This window comes from Poecile atricapillus, chromosome 2, assembly GCF_030490865.1.
Source record: "Poecile atricapillus isolate bPoeAtr1 chromosome 2, bPoeAtr1.hap1, whole genome shotgun sequence".
NCBI classification, from domain to species: Eukaryota; Metazoa; Chordata; class Aves; order Passeriformes; family Paridae; genus Poecile; species Poecile atricapillus.
In genome coordinates, this window is record NC_081250.1 from 117,407,943 (window position 1) to 117,431,728 (window position 23,786).

Below are 23,786 nucleotides of genomic sequence, written 5' to 3' on the forward strand. Positions count from 1 at the left end.
CTTTTCTGAAAGCCTGAAAACATACATTCAAGATGTACTTATCTTACTTGCATTACTGCCTTATCTTTAATGCACCCATTCTGAAATTATGTGACTGGTATCCTCCTACACAAAGAAATTTTATGGTTAAATAAATTCAGAAATGCATTCCTACAAGCTTTATATACACATTTAATCTTTCTTTTATATATTTTCTTTTTCTTTTAGTAAGTGGTGGAATAAACAACATTTTCCTTTGGATGGATTATAGTACATGTGAACTGCCTGTTACTCTTCAAGAATACGAAAAGCCTTTTGCTTTCACTTGTTAAATATCAGCTTGATAGCAAAAAGCATCTGAATGGCTCACGCTCACAGCAGACCATCAGTTGAATGGGATCAGCACTTCTACTAAAACATCCGAAGTTAAGGATTTGGAAAAGAGGTTTTTGCAGAGATGACCCATTTACAAGCTGGACTTAGTCCAGAGACTATAGAGAAAGCCCGCCTGGAACTGAATGAAAACCCAGACATTTTGCACCAGGATATCCAGCAAGTCAGGGACATGATCATCACGAGGCCTGACATTGGGTTTTTACGTACAGATGATGCCTTCATCTTGAGATTTCTCCGAGCCAGAAAGTTTCACCAAACTGAGGCCTTCAGACTGCTGGCTCAGTACTTCCAATACCGCCAATTAAATCTGGATATGTTCAAAAACTTCAAGGCTGATGATCCAGGAATCAAACGGGCTCTGACAGATGGGTTTCCGGGAGTACTGGAAAATCGCGACCACTGTGGCAGGAAGATTCTTCTGCTTTTTGCAGCCAACTGGGATCAGAGTAGGTAAATGTAGATAGTGTCCTTATCTTTTTACACACTCACTCAACTCGTAATGGAATATTTGTGGCCATCCTTGAAGCAGCAAGGACATTTTCAGCAAAAGATTTTGTAACCATATCTCCATTACACTATAACTACCATCTCACCTGATCACCTGTCAGTCCTCATTCTTAGGATATAGGACCATTGAGAGATAAGGCTATATCAGTGTGTCATATAAGCAGTACATATCTGGGATTTTTTAAATAAATATTTCCAAATTTTAGCCAGATAACGTGTTTTTGCAATACATACATTAATGTCTATCAGACAATTACTTCAGCTGTATCATGGACCAGCCAAACAGGTTGACAGAAAGCACCTCAAAATATAAGGACATTCTTGTAGCTCTCCTGGTGCAGAAAAAACTGACAATATTTATTCTATCTTTAGACTTTCTAACAGATTGCTTGCTTGTTTGATTGTTTGATTATTTGTTTGAACCATTTTGGGAATTGCAGCCTCTGCTCTATTTCTACAAACTGCATTGTGATTTTTACACACTGTGGTTGCTCTGTGTTTTTAGTCCCATGAATGGGAGATTCACACAAAACATATTTTTTGCTCAGGCCATTTTTTTACAGAGTGGTATGAACAAAGATGTCTTGCAGCCATTATTATAAAATAATGTCCTTAAATGTTAATGTGATTAGTCAGCTTTCACTACCTATTTGAAGTGGTACAGAGAAAAGGGGCTATTCCAGGAATATCATTTCACATTGTCCTCGTCTTTGTAAGTTATTCCATTCCATTTTCCCTGCCTTCATGGTGAGATGGAGAAGTGTAATCAGTGGTAGGGTTACCGTGTGTTCTGTTGAATCTTTATAAAAATCGTATGAAAGAACAAAATTCAGATTCAGGTTTTAAATACCATCAGTTCTGATGATTTACAGGTAGGATTTTGTCTTGCCATGGTCTTAATGTTTTAATGAAAATGTCTTATTCTTAGGAGTCAGTAGATTGGAGCTTTGAATTTAAACCAGGGAAATTATTAAAGAACAATACACATATGCCTGCAATTTTTCTTGTTATTTGTTTTCTGGGAAATCCTTTCATTGCCATATGAAAAGCAAAGTTCAGAAGTGTTTCTGATTTTCATTTGCATGTGAATAAATGTACAGAAAATTATATAGAAGTGTAACTTTGCATAATCGAATACGTTTGGTGAAATCATGAACTGAGGGCAGTAATAAAAGTCCTATTAACTACAAAGAGGCCAGCAGTATATCTCCTGTCCTTCTGAACTGCAAGTTTGCCTTTCTTTCAACCACAAAACTATTAAATTCTGTTAGCAATTGGCCTGAAAAGAAAGATGAATGCACAGGTATCTGGAATTAGTAGAAAGCATCAGCTTTAGAGGACAGCACTGTGGCTCTGCTGGTTGCATTAAGGGATTTAGGTATTACATAGAGCCAGCTTTGGGTTTCTGATCCCTCAACAAAATGAATCTTTGTGATTAACCTTGTACATCAGGCCCTGCTCTTGGAAAGCTGAGAGAGCTGGTGTCTAAGGCTCCTGAAATGAAATTTTGACAGAATAATGGCTCCTGTCAGATTTTGGCTCATATTTTCTGCAAGACCTTTAGTATGCATCCATGTGTTTGTATGTGTGTGTGTGTGTGCAAAAACCAAAGCAAACCTGCATATTTTTGAAACTACAATTTTAACCTTCAAAGAAGAAAAGCTGAGGCAAATAGCATAGGATGAACTTTCCTAAGACTCCTCAGTGGCATTAAAAATCATGTGCAAATTTGACCTCAGTTCAGCCACTTAACCTCATCTCTTCTGTGGATTCAGATGACAAAAGTATTTTTTTCTGTGGGTTTTTGTGCCACTCCAGGTGCAATGGGGATATGGGACTTTAAGTAAATGGTTGTCCTCCTCCTTTTTTGCTGTCTAAAGGCATCAACAAGTGGAAAAGCTGTTAAGGAGAAGAAAATGGTGAGTGCACTGTCCTATTAAGCAGCATGGGAGCAGGTTATTGACCAGAAGAAACACAAATATTACAAAAAAAGTTGAAACAGGCATTGTGCCCATCTTACATAAATGTATCTTGGGCAACCTTTCTGCAGACGTGTCTTGAGTGATGGCAAGATGTTCACAAGCTCACATTTCAGTTGAATGTTAATGGAATTGGCAGGGATGTTGACATGCAAGAGTAAGAGCTCAGCCTCCAGCCTGACCTTCCTAACTTTAATCTCATTTGCCACTGGCTGTGCTTTCTCTTTCTTTATTATCAAATTCTAATTTATGAGAGATTGTTTATAAAGAAATAATAGCTTTTAAAGGGTCTGTTAAAATCAGAATATCTAAATAATATTAATTTTTACAGGAAATGTCATTATTTGTGTAATATGACTGCTTGGACAAATCAGATCCAAGATGTTTCTAAGGTATTCTCTGTATCAAAGATAGAATTTCCATGTAAGCTTCTAGAAACATTTGTAATTTCAGCCACCAGAATGCAATAGATAGACCTGACATCTCTAACAAACTAGGTTTTAATTTCCAGTCTCAATGTTTCCAGCTTCAGCTTCCAGCTGCTAGATCGTGTTAGTTTAAATGTACCACAAAAATATGACAGCTTCCCATGTTTGTACTTTTGTGTCCTGACCACGTCACATTTAACCTATTTTTGAGTTCACTGGGGAGGCAGCACTGTAGGGTAAGTCACTGTCAGGCAACAAGAAGAACTATCTTATGCATTAGTGACTCTGCAGCAGAGGTTCTTGTGTTCACTTTTAACCATAGGGAAAGTAAAGCAGCTAACACCCTTTTCCTCAAGGAAAAACAGCTTTGTGTTGTCCACAAGGTAAAGAACACACCTCTGAGCAGCCAGCACATCAAAGGTACTGTTCTGCAAAGTGATCCACCAGCTTAATGCATTGCAATACATTTGAGATGCCAAAGCTTACAGTTTTAACTTCTTTACTCTCAGAATTGGGAAGATTTTCCAAGTCTAAAATACTCTTCATCATTCTTTTCTGGACTGTTTCTATCATTGTAGTATTGTTGCTAAGGTGCAGGTGAATGAACTGCATAAAAATTTTCACTAATAAGTCTTCAAGTGATAACCCTAGCTCCCCTGTTTAGTAGTTCCCTCCTTTTAGATACAAGATTGTCACTCTGTTCTTAACTATTCTATCCCATTTTGAGCTCATGTTCAGCTCAAATTTGCTTTCAAGTCAGTTTCCTAAAATACAAATGCCACTGGTAAATGTGTCATAGATTCTCATCCATAATGTGGGCACAGTCTAGCATGTGATTCACACTCTTGTGAAGAGCTAAAACTGTCCTGCTCCCCAGTTATCATTTCAAGGGGTTTGTGACATCTGCAGAACACACTGACAAGAATTTTGTTTTTGTTTCCACACAGGTAAAAAATATAATAATGATTGTTTTGAACAAAACCTCTTTGATGACAGGGAAAAAAACACTGGGGATGATAATTCTTATTGCCAGATCACAAGCTGAGATCTATCATGTTCCAGAGTTACACTAATTTAGCATGTTCTGCATAAGTTTGATTTCTCTCCATTGTTCAGGCAGATTTCTTAGAGATGATGTCATCACTTTCTCTCTAGGTCCTGCATAGTATATTTTGGAATTATTTGTTAAAGTTAATTCAATACCTTCATTTTCACTTGTTCAATATTGAATGTATGAAAATGAGCAGGTGAATAGAAAAGAGAGAGATCAGATAAGTTCCTTAGTGAAGGAAAAAAAAACCAACTGTTGAGCTATATTACTGTACACAAGTACAGGGGAGGGACATTTTTCACTTTGATCAGAACTCAAGGTGTGAACCCACCTGAAACCCACAAAGACTTTACTTATACCAGTACTTACAGAGCACCTTATTTTGAATGCAAATTTGTGCAGCAATAAAGCCACATAAGGATATCAAACTGATTGTGTAATGAATTTTTTTGATTAAATAATTTGAATGATAAAACTTCCAGTTTGTAAAGCAAACAAATGCATACACACAGTTTTGATAAAACCTGAATTTAATGGATTTAAATGGATTTAAAAGATTTAATGTGAAAACCATGTTCCATGTGCTGGAATACAAATACTCTTTTCTCACACTTTTTCATTTCATCACTCTCACCAAATCTAAGCCTTCACTCCTCTGATCCACCTGTAGTGAAACTGAAGCTTTTAAAGAAGCTAGGTAAGAGGGTCTTCTCAGCTGTTGGATTGAGGAAAGCCTTCAGTAACTGCCACAGCTGTTCCTATGTCAGCTGCTGTCTTCAAATACATGCTGCTTATACACCAAGGAGATGGAACTTTGGGTGAACAAGTAATTCAGCAGAAGGTGCTCATTAATCTTCCAAGCAAATGTTTCTTTCAAGGTTGTTTAGCCAGAGTAAAATTTATTTTTGTGTAGAGAGAAAGGAGAAGGACTCCAATCACAATCCTCTGCAAATAGGGCTTGGGGTAGGGGGCAGAATGTTTTTCATCATTTTTTTCAGTAAGATGGTAACTAATTTCTGTCTTCATGTCTGTGCCTTAGAAGCTGTCACATAGCTCCAAAAATTCTATGAGTCAGAGAAAACCTGCTGCTTTGTTTACAGCATACAATCCCAACTCAACTGCTAGCCATAAACCATCTTGTATTACCCAAGGAATCTCAAATACCTACCGTTCTGTAGGACAGTGTACTGAGGCTAGAGGGAAAGGAAATATTTACATAGAGGTAAACCAACAGCTATAAATACTTTGAAGGATTGTGGTAAAACCCAAGTATGACCTTCCAGAGAAGCTCAAATTACCACTTTTTTATCATCATCAGATACTGTTGGTATAAAAGAATACATCTCAAGTGCTGATTTTTCTAATATATTTCAAGCATAGTCTCAGGTGCTTAACAGAATATGAGGGAATAAACATCTGTTGAGACTGACTTATAGTCACAGGCGAACTGTGGCAATAACTCAGCCTCATGTCTGTTTATCATGAGAGATTACAGTTGAAGTGCAGCCAGCCCTAACACCATAATAATTTTTACACATCAAGTCTTTGGATTTGGTTAGGAGCTAGTGATTCTGTGTTGGGAGATGCTTACAGTAATGTAGATTGACATAGCTGTTCAAGCATTGCATTGACCAATAAATAGCTTATAAGCACTCTGCACAAAAAAAATAATTAATATTACATTACTGAGCAGGTCTGAAATGGTAACAGAATTCAGGATAGTAGGGGAAGGCAGCATAGCATAAGCAGAATGCTCATTTTGAAGAGTAACAGATGTGCAAATTAAACGTTGGACAAAGAAGACAAAAAGAAGCTCTGTCTTGAAACATTTTAATTTGCTTGTAGGCAGCAACTTAATTCAGTTAGTTTCATTTATTACCTAAGCCATATTTGGGAAGGCAATTGTAGCCCATATGAATGACAGCAGGATGACATACACAAATGAGAATCCTGTGTTGGGCTGCGTAGGAAATCCAAGACAGAGAAAATGTCTGAAAAAGAGAAAGAAAAACAACAGCCGGGAAAGTTATGAAGCATATGTTGAAGAAGGAGGGAAGCTTGACTGAAAAGAAAGAAAACAAACCAATTTCTGCAGAGGGGTTGGCAATCAGACAGATTTTGTGAGGGAAGAGGTGACTGGATGGTGTTGGGCTGAGGGCTGACTGAAGAGCTGTGAAGGACAGTGCCTGGGGGTGAGGAACACGGTTTAGGAGCTCACCCACAGGATAACACAGGAGAATGCAGGGCAGACTGAAAAGTGGCTCTGGGCCACCTTCTTCCTGTGGTGAAAAGAAACCAAATCCTATTCCCATACTTTATAAAGTGGAAAGAAGGGCAGTTGGTAAAGACAAATATACAAACACATCTACACAGCAAACACATAGGTACAAATACACATCCCCTGCTTTTCTTCCCAGACACTCAAGAGACTCAATTTTTGCATGAGGGATTGTCTGGGTGTCAGAAAAGAGAACTGCACACAGTTGGGATAGCGCTTGTGGCCCATAGTCCTACATGGGCTGCATATGTCATCCTCACAGATGGGATCTGCAAGAGAGCACTGTAACAGAGCTACATCCACAGAGTAGTAGGAAGCCAAGCAGTGTGACATCCCACATGGTTCTTTGCCTTTTTGAACTTTGGAAACTGCTGGAAACCATAAATGAATGCTGGTATAAACAGCAGCTTTTTGAGGTGAGGCTTTGTAGGAAGAGACCAGAACACTTTTTTGTCCCAGAACTCCTCAAATCAACTTTTCTAAATATCTAATATTCTGATCCATTTCTAACTTGCCAACCTAAATAAAAGCAGCTAAGGCAAATTCAGTCATTGCAGCAGGAACAGACTGAAAAGCGTCAGGGAAGGAAAAAAAAATTCATTCTCTGGCCAGCTATTTAATAAGCTACATGCAGTAGAAGCATCAAAAAAGAATGGAAATACTGAGCTGGAATCCTTAAATACATTTGAAAATTTAAAATTTTAATACTTCCTTGATATATTATTTCTCCAGGCCATGATTTATTTTAGACTCTTTCCTCTGAACTCTGAGCCCTGTATCAATTGCATTTTACATTGGAATATCTGCTTTTTTTCACTCAGGCAAGTGCTGAGCATCCTCCAATTCCAGCACCTTCAGAACAGCAGAAGGGATGGATGCTCAGGAGCTGGTGCTGTTAGCAGACCAGGTGATCCCACAGGAGTTACAGCAGACAGCCTGGATTTGGTCAGGATGTGGATGCTGTGGGTGGCTGCTCAATTCCATGCAATAAAAACTGAACAGTACACTGGGGTGAATTCTACCCTGCCACCACAATCACCCTGCTTCAGGGTATGTCTTTGCCATGGTGAGGGTGGAGGATGTGGGAGACAAGGTTGGTCCTGTGGTTGCACTGGTGAGAATGCCATGACCACGGGAAGCTCTCAGTGATGTGGGAAATTCAGTGGTACAAGCACCCAGCTGCCACGTACACCTAAACATTTAATCAAGCAGATAGAATAGGAGGACAGGGGAAAGGATGGAGGAGTAAAGTCATTCCAATAATTCAGATAAAAAATTGAATTGTTAAAGATCTTCTGTATTTTGCTTCCTTTGTCATGGTTAAAACGATAAAAGAGTTGGTGCATCATAATTAATATAACATGACTGGAGATTTGATTCTTAAAAATGAGAAAATGGAATCATTTCTTAAGAAAGAGGAAATTTTGGTCTGAAATTCTGATTGCATTCTCACAGTTTTTGTTTTTAATAAGTGCAGCAACCACAGAGGCAGCAAAAAGCAACTACCCCTTGTTCACAAACCATGATAATCCCAGCCCTGGGAACTTCCTGGAGGGTCCATTTGTTGCAGGGACAGAGGGTAAAGCAAGCCAGTTAGCCTCCTGCTGACATTATTTCCTATGTAACTGCTTATGAAAACTGTCCATGCTGAGGAAACTCAAGCTAGTAAAGATTCATTTTAAGGAGAAAGATAATATGGAAATATGTTTTTCTTTATAGAGAGATGGTATTTCTTTTCCACTTTCCCATTGCAGAGGAGCAGTGGATGGCACTTGTCTATGCATGCATTAACACATGGTGCTGTTTTCTTTCACGTGTGCAATGTAAATCACAGCACCATGTAAAGTTATGATGCTAGAGGTTCAATCACAACATATTTGAAAAGGGTATATGGAGTATTTATGTATAAATAATACATAATACATCTTTGTTGTGGTTTTAAACTAGTAACAAAAATTACTTATTTTTGTTGTGAGATATGGATTAAAATAAGAGCAAAACAGGTTCAAAACTTAAAAGGAATAAAGACAGTTTATTAATAGACTATTAGAATAAGAATACCAAAATAAACTTTCAGAAAACCCTTTTACTTCTTACTACTCGATTATTTCTTTGTACACATAACAACATAGAGACAAAAAAAATAGTTTTACAATCTTGGTGGTCAAAAACAGTCTCCATTGTTAGAGTCTTTTCATCAGTCCCCGTAGAGAAACAGAAGTCTCTTCCTGGCAATCTATGGAGTTTCTAGAGTCCACTCCTCCCATCTCACACTATTCTGAGCTGTGCAATGGGTCAAATTGAATCTAGGAATGTTATTTTTAAGGAAAAGTGATTCAAAGGTAAAAATCTTCTTCAGTTGTTTCTGTGAGCCTTCCTGGAAAACAGCTATCTCTTTGGCTCCTTTAAAGCTTTAAAATCTTCACTTCACTCGCAAGTTCCAGCAACTCACAGCATTACAACCATCCTTCTTTTCTTTAAAGTCTACACTTTGAATACTCTATTCCTCCCATACTCTAGTCATGAATTAAAGGAGTCTTTAAACTACTGTCCATCTCCATAGCTGTAACAGAAAGACTTTTCAGCAACAAGCATCTTCTTTTTTCTTTCTTATTTAAACTTAACTCTTTTCTTCACTGTTTTTGGTAGTTTTATGATGTCTTACATGTTAATTGTCTCTCTTTCTCTGTCTGTTCTAAGAAAAAGGAGTAATCTGTTGTTTATCTAGGTAATAAAGGAGTTAAAAGAAGAAAGCTACAAAAGTTCATAGTGTCCAGTTTCAGTCTAGCAGCAGACCTTGAAAACTAAACTAAACTGCTAAACTTTGCTTTTCTCTCCTTCCCCCCCCTCCCTGCAGCCTTGTCCCGGGCCTGGGAGGGGGGGGAAAGCCAAGACAGAGCTTGTTACCTCTCCAGAGCCGGAAACAAAAAGAGAACGAGACAGTTCTGAGTGTACTTCTTAAGGGGGTGTTTACAAGTTGAATTCACTTTTTAATGGTCAGATCTGCTGTCAATTCTTAGAAATGACTGATAATTGGTCAGGAAGAAAAACTCCCATCAGTCACCAGTAGCTTCAACTTCCCCTTTTTTTTACTCGGTCTTAAAGGTGAAGCTACCCCATGACAATCTTTAGGGACCAAAATGGAGGATTTGATTGAAAGCCTATGCTAGTGATTGTCGTATCAACATACATAGGAAAAAATACTTGATTTTTAGTGTCAAATTAGTATGGTCTCTATTTTAACTTTGCCAACCTGCTGTGTATCAAACCTCTTATTAGAGGCCTGTTCCTGCCAGGAGAACTTTTGATCTGGTCCTATAGAACCACTCTCAAGTGTACTTTAAAACTCACATATTCTCACATAATGCACCAAGACCTGATCGTATGAATTAATAAAGCAGGAAGACTTTTTTAAACATTTTTTAAACAATATGCTTTTCTTCATTTTGTCAAGCTATCCCCACATCTTCCTTATTCAGTCCTACAGATAGTCCTGTGTTCCTTTCCACAAAGTTGCAATCTCATCTCCTCTGGTTTTATAGTATATCAGTAGAGGAACTGAATTACATAAATTCAGGTATGAATGAAGTAGCAAAGGTGGAAAAACAAGGGTAACAACACAAGGCCACTGCTGATCACACTGCTGTGGTGTGATCAGAAACATTTTTTCCCTTTGCCAGGGCTAAAAATTTCACTGTTTCCTTCCTCCTGGCTGCCTTTCACAGCAAATCCAAGAGATGCCAGTCACACATTTTAGATGTGCACAGATCAATCTACAGAGCATGTGTGCTGCCTTCAGAGCTTCAGAGTGCTAGGCTGTGTGTTAGCACACAGGATTGCTTTTATATGGGTATTTCTAACCAGGAGAATCTACACCTGAATGTGATATAACCCTATCTAAGTCATCTTCATCCTCTTCTGTTATCTTGAAGCTGTGATCATCTAAGCTGTTCCCACTTTGCAAGGTTTCACCATAAATGTGCATTGCCTTGCTTTCCCAGGGTTAATCCTACCTGTCTGTTGTATAGGTACAAAAGAAGAAACGTGATTTATATTGAAGGAGACTGATGAAAAATACTGCTTCCAAGTGTACTGCAATATTAATTTGAAAACTAAGTAAAAAAGGAGGAGGAATAAACTCCGACCTAGGGAGAGATGGTGGGAAATCTTTCCATTTCTTAGGTTCTCATTTACATGTAAGTCACTTCTTGCTGGCTCCTGCAATTTAAATTCACTTTTATTCTGATAAAGCCTTCAATTCTGTTTGAATAAAAGCGTCTTGCAAGTCTGGGGAAAATGGCAATTTGTGTATGCTGTGCTGCCAATGAGTGCCTCTTCTTTTTCCAGCATCTTATTGTTATTCTCTGATAAAATGTATGTGCAGGTACATGCACATTGACTTTCTCTCAGAGAAAGTCATTTTAAATGAATCATTTAAAAGTACTTCAGGATAATTTTGGGATTTACTTCAGAAAGAGGCTTAGCAGATGTAGGCTCCATGTTAAAAGCCAAGGAGGCTTGAGAGACACCAGACACACCTGCCATTACTGGTTTCATCCTGGCTGACAGGTTTGTCTCGACTGGGATTTCCTCACCTCTTGATTTCTTAAATCAGGTGTTCATGGGTAACTAATATTGACTGGGCACAAAAGGATTTGAGGGTAAAGAATGGATTACAGATGAAATTATATAAAATGATACCATTGGGGAGCAAAGGCTCTGGGCTGTATTACAGGAATGTTTTCAGCAGGACAGCAGTAGTTACCTTTACCCACCTCAACTGTCCTGTAACCTGAGTTCCAGCACAAGAGACAAGTCTGAGCTAAGTCAACAAAACAATAGCACAACAAGAAGTCTGGAAAATATGACAATGTAGTAAAAGTTGAAGATAATAAGAGGTGGGATTCAATTATTCCTATATATAACAGTTTACCTTAACAAAATGTGGTAGTAAACAGTGGGTATATAGAATAAAAGCAAAAATATCCCAAATCTTTAACAGAATTAGATTCCCAAATATTAGAAAATATTTTGCAATGATTAAGATACAGGTAACTGTGGCATTCTGTGGGCTCCCCATCAGCAATGACACTACTGATACCCATAGCTTCAGACATTTGCTTAAATACCTTATGACTCAACATACTTCTCACGCAGAAACAAAAGCAGTGCATCTACTTGACTGATAAACACTGTTGCAAAATATTAACCAAAGCTAAGTCAGCCTAATACAAGGGTATGGAGTGGTCAAGAGTTCTGCCAGATCAAGATGAAAAATCACAGAGAGCCTGAAATGTATTTTTATGGAGTGAAGCTAGTTGTGACATAACTGGGATCACTGTGCAAAGAGCTGATCACTTATTTTTTGATACTGCATAAGGCCTTTTAGTAATCTTTTGGTGAAGTCAAAATATTGTCAGGAATAAAGAGAAGTATGTATTACAGTTACTCTTATGAAAATTAATTTTGCAGTTCTAATCAATGTGTCCTAAGGCTGTGCAGAGATCTGCCAGACAGTAAAGCCAAGACAGTAAAATGGACCATTAGTCAATACCTAATTTTACCCTTTCAATATAGTCTAAACTGTGAGACAAAAACATACGGAAAAAGGACTACCAGTATAGTACTAAGAAATGTGGCAATTTTAACAAATCATCCCATGATACCATGAAAACATGTCTGATGACATCTCCTGAAAAGCAGGCTTTGCAACATTAAAAAAAGTTAAAAAGTTAAAAAAATAATTTAAAATTGTATGTATTTTTAGGTCAGTTTTTTTTGTGAGGGTTTTTGGGTTTTGTTTCCTTTTTTATGGAAAGGAAATGATTAAAAATTAGGTGTTTCTTTGTAAGGAACCTAATATGAATGACTACATGTAAATGCTTTCCACAAACAAGAGGAAGTAATAACAAGGAGTGATTTATTTTTTCAAGGTTTACACATTTGCCCCTAATATCGAGTTTTTCTTCTGGAATTTTTCCCAAGGCCATATTTTCTGTGGCAATATCTACTGATCCTTTTTTTGCCTCTTGTTGGCTGCCTTTTGACAAACAGGGCCTCCTTGCTGTCTTGTGTCTTTATTTTAGTGCTTGTGTTTGGCAGTAAAAGCCCTGGTTGCTCCAGCTATCTGGTTCCAGAGCTGCTTCCTTCAAATTCCAACATAGGGTCTGGCAGGACATCACTGTGCATTGAATTCAAAAGCACTGATTTTTTTTTTTTTTCCTATTATGATCTGTACTTAATTCTTAAATATGTTTCTTCATTAACAATTATTTATAATTTAATTAGTAGTACAGAGTCATGACTTCAATTAATCACATTTCTTCAGTAATTCTCTGTATTGACTATGCGAAAATTCTTATTAGAGTTGTTAAAAAATTATTTTGAATTAATTAGCTTCAGAATAAAAAGAAATACAAACAGAAATTAAAGTGTATAAATTACGTCATTTTATAGTTTCCAGTTAGTTAGAAACTTAAAATGCAACTCTTTCCCCCAGAAACAGCAAACCAAAAACATCAGTTGCCAGAAAGAAGAGATTAAATCTCCACACATATAAATATACTCTATTGTTTAGAGGTCAGAGTAATTTAGGAGATTGCTGATAACTTCTTTAATAAGAAATTAATGAAACTTTTATTTCAGTATCCCTAACAATGCAACTCATATAAAAATCTCTTTTCATTTCAACTCACTTTAATAGTTTATGAACCACTTAGATTGTTTTTCACTGGAAATTCCTAAGAAAATTTGATGGTCTCCCCAAAATAATTATATAACACTATTATTCCAGGGCAAGGACTACCTTGCACCTGCAAGACTCATTTTAACCCTATTGGGAGTTGCTGGCATGTACCATGAAAGTGTATTGGCTTCAGAAGAATATCAGGCTGGGCTTCTTTTCTCCATTACACCCAGTAAAAGGGATATAAAATTCTGCTGTCTTTGGAATCTTAGCTTAAGCAGTTGCTACCCACTGTTGCTGTTAGCATTTACACCAAGGTCTACCTCATCCCATTCAAGAAAAGTCTTTCATGCTGCTAGATCACAGAATTAGAAATCTCAGTTAAAAGGCAGACTTTATTTCAGAAATTTAAGGTATCAAATCCAAATAATGAACTATAAGTAAAGCATTGATGAATTGCTTCAGGTAGATTGATAGATCTGTTTCTTTTTTTTCTTTTTTCTTTTTATTTTAGTAATGTGGAAGTAATGCATAAAGCCTCTACACTCACATAAATTGAAGTACTCAAAAACTAGAGTCTTAGAGTTTTAAAATAGGTTTAATTTTCCCTTTTGTGATTATCTAAAATCATACTTGAAATATTGGTTCTAGCTTATTTTGTCCACTGATCTTGCACAAAAGGCATTTTTAAAACAACTGCAACCCTGTCAACTTCTTATTTTCAATTTGCAACCTGAATTTAAGATTCTTTTTCAATAATTTTTTCATCTACTTTGAGAAGGCCAGTCTCAGCACTGTTATATTTCTAAATGAGCTGGGCCAGTAACATTATATTGTACAGGTTGCTGCTTTGGAAAAATTTCAGTGAAACCATGCTAGGTTCACTTTTTTCCCTTCGTCCTCCAATTCTCTCAGGAAACTGTAATTTTCAACTTGAAGGTAAAACAAACGTCCCCAAAACCCCAACCCATTCCAAAGCACTAATTTTTTCAAAGGAACCTGGCACATCCCAGGAATACTTGCAACCTTGTTTTCACATTAAGTGGTTGTAGCCATCTCAGGATCTCAACATTTTTTACTTCCTCAAACCCAACCAATTCTGCCTAAGTGGTAGTTAAATCGACAGAAATAGATTTTTAGGTTTTGTTAGGCTTTAGGTTTTCTCCATTGCTACCATCCACACAAAAATACCCCAAGTGAAAGGCTTGTGACACCACATAGAACAACACTGATGATATCTGGTTTCTGAATTCAGTAATTCCCCTTCATTCCCTGCAATTGCAGGAGATGTTACAGTGATGGTCATTTATGCTGCCACAGAATTACATTTCTAAGGTTTCTACTGCAATGTTGTGTGGTTGAGACTGATGGTGTTGCCCCATAATTTTCTTTTTCTACCAGCTACTTATAAAATTCATTCAGTTATCATATTTTCTTGATTGATATATTGGGGAGTCATGTGTCTGTGGAATCCAGACCTCCCAGAGCAACTTCTGTCAGCTGTTGTCCACACAGAAGGTTGGATACCCAGTGAACTCTGGGGCAAACTTGGAGAATGTGAGAAAAAAGACATACCTTTTTTTAAATTTCACTGGTGATATGCCATTGGACTCTTTGCTGCTGGTTGGACCACAACCTATTTTCATCTTGCTAAAGTTTCTGTAAAGTCTGCAGTCTTCTACAGAAGGGGCTCATTTGTTCTTTCTGCGGACAAAAAAATATAAATCTTCTTTTTAAGGGAGAATGGTTTTTGCTATTTATTCCTTCACTTTCCTCAGTGAAGTTGGGTGAAATATGATCCACTCAAAAATAGCTAGGGTGAAAATGCTCATTTTTCTCAAGCTTCATGGCACTGTATATCCTTTTCAACATACCTGTGCAAAGTGGCAGCACCATGATTCTATACACTTTTATCAGCCTTTATTACATAAATCTACACAATTTCATTTTTTTTCTTGATTCTTCTCTCCTGTTCACTCGAATCATTATAACAAGTTTTCAGCATTGTTTCTGCAGAAACATGAAGTTATTTTTTTCTTGACTGCTGTCTTATGAATCTTTATTGCATCTCTTTTGTGTTCCCCAGTGATTATTTCTACATCAATAATATCAAGTTCTTCCATCTTATCGCTATATCAAAGTTGCTTATTGTTCCAGGGAAACCTCTAATACTCTATACTCTAATATATAATACTTGACACATTTTTTCATTTATTTATAAGAAATTATTAGAATATTTTCATGTCTGTCTTTTATGTGCCCTGAAGGGCTCCAACTAAAACAAATTATAAACCTTATTGTGGTTGACATGAGTTTTGTACATATTTCTTGTATCTGCTACTTTCACTGCCTGGATTTAAGTACAGGCAAATACATGCTCTTTGTGTTTTAACAGCCAATTTAGGTGCTTATTAATATATATCTGTTTACTAATATATACCTGCATTTCTACTTTCTGCCACTTCTTTAGATGTCTTGGTAACCTCTTTCCCAATATCTCTCAAGAGACACATTTTTTTTTGAGGCTTTCTGGGCTGAGTAACCAGGTGCTGTTTGGATGTCCACAAACGATAATGTGATTTTTGTCATTCTGAACACAGCACTCACAAAATATATGAATTGGTGAGCAGTTATTTGATTTTAACTTTACTATTTGATCTAGTCATCATTGAGGTCTGCTATAAGGGTGACTGTTTGCAATCAAAGGGACAATTAGATATTTTGTTTGGAATTATTTAAGGTAAAGTATATTAATATGCCATCGGTTAGCTAATAAAAGATCTTCCTGTGAACTTTTTATTAATTTTTTTTTAAAAATACAGCTGAACTTTCATTTTACAAATAAAAGGGGTCCTGATACTTTAGACAGAGAGTAGGATTTGCAAGTGGCAAAATTATGTTATCATAACCCCCAGTAGTAATATTCTTTTGGCAGACATGTGAGGTAAAAGGTGATGTGACAGAAAGTAAATGAAAAGTCATGTCGGTTAGTGAGGATTAGCAAACATTGTGGAAAACTCTAGAATGACCTAGAAAAGCAGCATTATTGTGCAAAGAAGTCCAAGAAAATATTGGGTTTGAATTTGTGACCACATTTTATATGGAGATCTTTCACCCTTTCTAAACTCTGTGCACTTTCCTCTGCATTTTCAATTACTTTTAACATTTTAAAAAGAGCATTGTGTCATTATGGACAGCATAATTAAGAAGTGTACTTATTGTGCAGTGCTGGTCAGAAAAGTTAATTAAGTGTTAGGCTGCATTAAGAATGAGATGGAGAACAAAGAGGAAAATATAACAAATTCTTTTATGCATGCTGATATTCCAAACTAACCTTGAATATGAGATTCACTTTACACTGTATTATTTCAAAAAGAAGGGGATGTAAAAAACTTTCTTTTTCTTTGGTCAGATAGTATATCTATCTGACCAAAGAAAAAGAAAAGGCAAGGAAAGGAATTCATTAATGTTATGAACGAGTGAAGTCATCACCATTGCATCAGGAGAGAACAAAAAGTTCAGGGTGATTTCAGATGGGAAGATGTTGAAGACGCAGAGGAGATATAACTAGAGGGGACAGAGTAGAATCACACAGAGGAAACATGATCCCAGGGAAACTGAATCAGTGGTGCCATTTGTACCTTCCAATAACAAAGCAAAGGAGCTGCATAATTGCTTTCAGCCATTAAACAGTAGCTTCATAATGTTCAAAAGAAAATCCCTTCCCTTTCTGTAATGAAAAATTAACTTGTGAAATGCAATGGTGCAAGAAATTGAGCAAATAGCTTAGTGTGATGCAAGGATGGATTTCAGTGCCAAGAGGGAATAAGAAAAGGCTGTGCAATCACACAGAGTAAACAACAGAGGTCATCAATCCTAATGCTTCTAGCCATAGCCATTCATGTACCTGCTATTCATTTTGTTCATTATTACTACAGCTGTGCTTTGGGGAAACCATCACAACATTGGTGAGATCACCATAGGAGATTAAAAACTACCTCCTGAACAAGATCCTGATCTGTGTGTTACCACATGCCATCTCCTGAATTTCCAACAGTGGAGGCAACTAACCTGAAACCACCATGGACTCCCCGGCTCTGCTCATGCTGGAATGAACTCTTTACCTGTCTTTCCCATGCTTCTTGCAGGGGATACTGCCTTTGGGAATAGCCAGGCAAATTACAGCAGTGGCTCTGTCAAGCTGATTTATTGATTGCACTTAGGAGTTGTAGTATAGGGCATTTAATAATTTCTACAATATCATAACACACTGCCTGTGATTGTCACTTATTCCTTCTCAACAGAGAAATTTACACAGTGTGCGAGCTTGACATGGCCCAGGGTACTAAAAAGGTGAGAAAATCAACAATGTGTAACTCAGAAATTTTTAATTCCTAAAGGAATAAACCAAACCCACAGCTAGAGGAACAGTTCTATTGCACCCAAGATTGAATTCTGACCTTTTGTCAGCAGCAGGCTGCTGAGCAGAGTTGTACACTGCTCATGGGAGGCCAGCCAAGCCCTGCTGCATCCACAAGAACTCCTTAGGAGCAATCAAAGAGCTTGTGCTGTGATAGGTTGCAATCTGTTGCCTTCTCTGTTTTGGATCAAGTTTCTTGAGAGCTCTGGGAGGGATTTTTTTGAACTCTCGGGAATATGAGAGTGAATAAAGCACAGTTCTGTGCTTTATCTTGGACTGATCCCCTGCTAAGTGGTGTGACACTTCTGTGGGCTGAGGCAAAGGGAAAAACAGATGCTAGCTTCTCTGTGGTGGAAGCTGGTTCTATCTATGTGTCTGAAGAGCCCCACCACCTCCCAGGTCTCCCTCCAAAAACCCAGGTTCTGTGAAGGTGCCTGTCCTGTTTGTCAGCCAAATTGCATGTAAGAAAGGGTCCTTGCTCAGTCACATTAACGTCAGGGACAAAGTATTCTTTTGGTAAGGGTGCCTGCAATATGAATGAGTGCATGTAGGAGGAGGTTTGTAGCACAGACTTGAATGCAGAGTGTGTAATTTGTGGGCTATTGGTTGCTATGGAGTCCAACTGAAGTGGAAAGTGACAGCAAAAAAAAACCTCATAATACTTTTATGTACAAGAACCTCTCTCTAGCAGAAACATAACAAGGGAAATTTTTTATATCTTCAAGGAAGTCACTGAGAGGCAATTTTTGCATGATAAAAAAAAAAAATTGAAGTAATTTTTTTTTTTTTTCTCAGGCTTGTACATTTAGTCTTCACTGTCTGTGCAGAGGCTTCCAGCTCATTCCAAGCAGGAATTCAAAGCCAGACAGATATCTGTGTGTGAATGGCCTTCATTCAGTTACAAACCAAGCCATGCATTTTTAACATTAGAAATGTGAAATACAGTTCAGGTCTCAGCATAGTCTATGCTATTCTTTGTATCCAACGCATTACTGGACTAAGCACTTCTGAAAAAAAAAAAACCAGTACACCTATCTATCCAGTGTGTAGTCCTGGATGTAAAGTTACTTGTGAATTTTATTTATAGAATGACACAGATGCTGTGGGGAGAAACTTGCTATCTTTTCGTTACAAAACAGGGGAGGTTCTTGTTTGAAGCTGGCATACTGGAACAACCAAAGATAGCTACACTGGATGCAACAGAAGAATTAATTTGGAGCTCTGACATTAACTTAAGGCAATCTGTGTTTTAATCAGTAGGAGTTTCCTGTGCATGTATTCTGTTTTGACAGAGAAATTAAAAAAAAAAAAAAAAGGTAATTTAGCTTGGGCAAGAAAGGTTAATACAAAATAAAAAAGCTACCCTTATATTGTTGTGTAATATTTTTTCTGGTTTGCAAGTCAATGAATTATTCATATTTTTTGCAGCTAACAAGTCTATATGGCTTTGAATTGTTCCATGAAGAAAGTTACCTACAGCAGGCCAAAATATTCTTTGTGAATATTTGCTGCTAATGCAACCTATTTCCTCTGAATTGCAGGCAAGCCTTGCTAATTTCTGCACATACATGTTCTATTCAGACCTCAGACAGAGGAGATAAGCCCTTTTTAGTGCATGACTCAGCTGTGAGCTCCTCTGTTTGACTGTTCATCTTCTCTAGTGCAGGATTAGTCAAGTGAGTCACCATGTTCATTTGTGAGTCTTCATTTTGAACTTACTCTTCCTGATTATTTTTTAGCCAAGGGGCTGCCTTGCATTGTGCATGGTTCATATGAGAGACCTTTCCTCACCAAAAGTGATAAGCTGTGAAGATCAGGTCTTCCAGCAGCTAGGGTGATTGCCATTTCCCTCTGATGCCAGAGAGGCAGGGTAGTTACTCAGGATCATGAGCTTGAATCAAGACATGAATCCTCAAGGACTGTGTGTTAACAATTTCTGGTACTGATTTCAGTAGGGGTGGGTGAGGTTTAATTTTCTAAAATAAATAGGCACATTAAAAAAACACAGATGTTTTCCAATAATACAATAATAGAAGTTGGGGGCTTTCTTATCAATACTTCATGAGCAGAAAGGAGAATTTAATCTGATGAAATAAATGACTTAGTATGATTTATGAACACCTTTTCAAAGCCCACTATCAACTGGATTCCAGGGGTTTTGCTTTATTCATATTTTATGAATAACATAGGTTGGGTGTGTTTGGGAACAATTAAAAATGTGCCTTCCTGGGCTCTCCTTGTCCACCTGTATGGATCTGTTGTGTTGCTCGTGTCTCCCTTTCTAAGCTTTTCATAGAATCATGGTATAATTTAGGCTGGAAAAGTCCTTTAAGATTGAGTTCAACTGTTAAACCAGCTCTGCCAAGTCCACCACTAAGCCACGCCCCTTAGTGCCACATCTACACAAATTCACATGTCTCCAGGGCAACCCTTTCAGTGAAAAAGCTTTTCCTGCTATCCAATCTAAACCTCTCCTGGAACAAATTAAGGCCATTTCCCCTTGTCCTGTCACTTGTTACCTGAGAGAAGAGATTGACCCTCACCTTGACACCTTTTTTCAGGTAGTTGTAGAGGATGGTAAGATCTCCCATGAGCTATCTTTTCTCCAGGCTAAATGCCTTCATCTCCCTCAGCCACTTCTCACAAGACTTGTGGTCCAGACACTTCACCAATTCCTTACCCTTCTATAGTCCTGCTCCACACCTCAGTGTCCTTCTTGTAGTGAGGGGCCCAAAATCAACACAGGATTTGAGATGCAACCAGCTTCTTGAACTTGGATTAGGTCAAATAATTTGGGGCAACCTGAAGATGTGTTTCTGATCCTTCTGTCTGCTTCCTCTTCTGTGTTTTATTCCCAGTGGGAATCCTCCTTGGAGGGCACTGTCAGTTCTCCCCACTTAGAAGCAAAATATGCATTTTTGCTCCCTTGGTGATTTTTTGTATATGGGGCGAACAAAGCGAGATGTGGTCTCTTACCTGATTTGTATCTATGCCATGTTTGCAGCTTGCCAAATGTTATAGAGCTTTGGCCATCTTTTTTTAGTCTTAGAGGAGAGAGGCTCTTACTGCATATTAACTTAGGAATGTTAAGCTGAATTATCTGTAACTGCCAAGTTATCGGCACTGGTCCAAACTTTTTGAGTCTGCTGTCTTGTGGGACAGTCAGGATTTGTAGTGACGTTTGTTTTTTGCTTACTACCAGACAATCTTAATGGCTTCAGCTGCCAGTACTTCTGTACATTTGTACTTTTAACTATCTGAATAATCCAATTAATTTCACTAGCATGCCCAAAACAGAGCCTGTGCTTAGCTATTCAGAAAGATTAATGTCAAAAGCCTTTACTGATGCTGTCTTCTCCAAAATGTATCACTTTTTTCCGTATGTCTTAGTTGACCCTGTATTTTCCAACAGTCCCTCAGCTTTGTTATCCATGGATCTCTTCAAAATGACTGGTGGCAGATACATGCAAATAGATCATTTAATTTCCTTGCAATGTCTTTATCCTCATTAATTGTTCCCATTGCACCCTGGTACTCCACTGAGCCTTATGGTTCTCTCACAGCCTGCTTACACCTCTTATAATTAAGCAATTTCTTCTTATTTATTTTCATGTTATGCCTTTGGCTAATCTCCCCACCAAATCCCTCAGCTAAACCATCTTCATCTTTTGTCTTACATTATTGTTCCTTACCACTAGCTTATGTTGGGCTAACTTCCCATTTTCCAAAGGGTATTTGAAGAGCCTCTTTTGTGGTACCTTTCCATTCAGCCAAGGCAGATAAGCATACTCTCTCTCCCTCTTCCTTTTTCTCTTTCTGGGGCTTGTGCAAATCTTCTGTAACTCATTAGTGGCTCACTTCAGTAGGCTCCGTGCTGAATCCTTACAGAACCTTACACATTTCCCTTTGTGTAATTGTAATTTATTTCATTTTTTTTCTGTGTGAGAGGGTTAAACCAGTGAAGAGAGGGGTTGGAGGAGGGGAAGTGAACATTAAGCAAAGGAACAAAAGAGATGGACTAATAAAAAGTGGTTCCGTGTTCATGCATAGAAAATTATTTGGATGCAAATCAGTCACACAGCTGAATGATTTGTCTCAAAGCCCCAAGACTAGAGACCAGAGGGCTTCAGCCTCAAGTGGCACACTGTCTGATTTCTATCCAAGCTTTGCATTCACGGAACAGTGTGTCTGCAAACAGCCCACCTGGAGGACTGTGTGCTGCTTTCATGTCTCCCTGTACTCATCAGAAAAACATCTTTGTGTTCACTCTGTGTTATTTCCTTCATCATGTCTTCAAATTGCAAATACATAGAAAAGGGAGGGATGTAGGCAGGGACAGACAGATTTGTTGCAAGCTAGGAAAACTGAGTGCCATATCTCCCAGGTAAATAATTGCTACTGAAAATACAGGGAAGTACAGGTGAGTAATTACTTGATAAATTGGCAATTTATGCAGACACTCAAACAAAGACTGGAATTCCTCAGCACAGAGTCCGAGGGGAAGATTTTGCATTGAAATACATCAATTGTCATTTAGGGTTTGAGTGGATTACAGAAGATGTCTTGTATCCACCATTTCCAGACAGCCCCACTGGAATCATTACACAGACTTTAAAATCATCAGTGCTAGCAGGATCATGAATATAAGTTTAAATGTACTTTTAAGAAAACTTCTTCCCACTAATGAAGGATGAAACCTTTTTTGTCACGATGTGGCCATGTTTACAAACCTTTGTTAATGTAAAACTTTCAGTTCATTCTAAGTTTTGTAGTTGTGGGATTGAGGTCATGATTATTCCATCTTTCCCAATGTAGCTAGTCAATGATATAATTTTGAATTGATGCCAACAAGAGTGCAAAGAAGGTTGGCATGTATGTGAGGACACTTTTGGAGCCACTGCACATCTGGGAGCTTCCATGGGGCAGTTCTTGGGGAAGGCTGATCACCCTGAAGGAGGATTCTGGGGTAGTGTAGGATATATTAAGTAGATATGATGTAGGGGTATGTTCTGGTTTAGGGCAAATTTGGGAGGAAACTTCCAAAAGGGTCCCTCTAGAGAGCAGATTCAAACAGCCTCTACCCCAACTGGTTTGGGAAAAGATTTCCTTGGAGAAAAGTGGAAAAAACCCTGTTTATTTTGTAAGCAAAGTGTTCACAAGCATAAAAAAATTAAATAATATTAAACAATAAAACCTCTTGCTGTTCTGAAGAGATGGCAAATTCAGAAAATCCTTGCTGTGGGGTGTAGCTGGGGGCCTCTCAGTCTCTCATCAGTCCCTCCAGCACTGGAAAATGTCTCATCTCAGGCCCCAGTGGGCCACAAGTGAGAGCTCCCGGTGTTTGTCTGGGTTTTCCCAGAGCCTACCACTTCCAAGAAAAAGAAAAGCCACAGTCCATGGAACTTCTCTGCCTCAGCTAGCTAAAAAAAAACCAAACTAACTCAAGGCAAAGGAGATCTCTCTCCTGCTGTCTGTGCAGCAGACAGCACAGTCCGGGAAGGGATGCAGAGGAGTGAGTGCAGCTTCTGAAAACCAACTGTGCACTTCTTCTCCCCCTTTGCTCTCAGAACCTGTCCTAAAGGTGCAGAATTTAACATCCAACATAAATAGAACAGATGACTGGGGATACAAACATCATAAAGTCACCCTAGGACAGGATATATTTGTTTTCTTTCACCATTGAAAGTGTGGTCATCTGATGCTGCTGCTTGAAAGTCATCTATTTCAGCTAAGCAGTAGGTCATATATCACAGTTTTTCAAAATAAATTCAGACTAAAAGTACATTCCAATTGCCAATCCAATCAGTATGCCTTCACCTGACGTTGCTAAGGAAATACTCCTTCATTTTAGCTGTTTTGCAGAGCTTCCCCATAAGATTTGAAAAGGTCAAGGTTGTCCTGTGACTGTAAATGAGGGAGGGGTGGCTTGGTATGCAGCAAGAACAATATTAGGTATCTTCAAGATCAATTTATTGCCCCAGCATTATACTTCAGAGAAGCTTCTAACTTTTGCAGCAAGGCAGAGTGCAGAAGCAGCTTTTTCAAGGGATCAGGTCTTTAGAG

General features: G+C 38.1%; 1 protein-coding gene across 1 annotated transcript in view; it reads left to right on the forward strand.

The window, feature by feature from the left end:
* The first annotated feature begins 436 nt into the window (after positions 1 to 436).
* Positions 437 to 23,786, forward strand: part of CLVS1 (clavesin 1) — a 90,121-nt gene continuing 66,771 nt past the window's right edge. The window contains exon 1 of the mRNA XM_058833815.1: positions 437 to 825. Within this exon, the coding sequence (XP_058689798.1) occupies positions 437 to 825 (389 nt within the window). The remainder of the gene's footprint in view (positions 826 to 23,786) is intronic.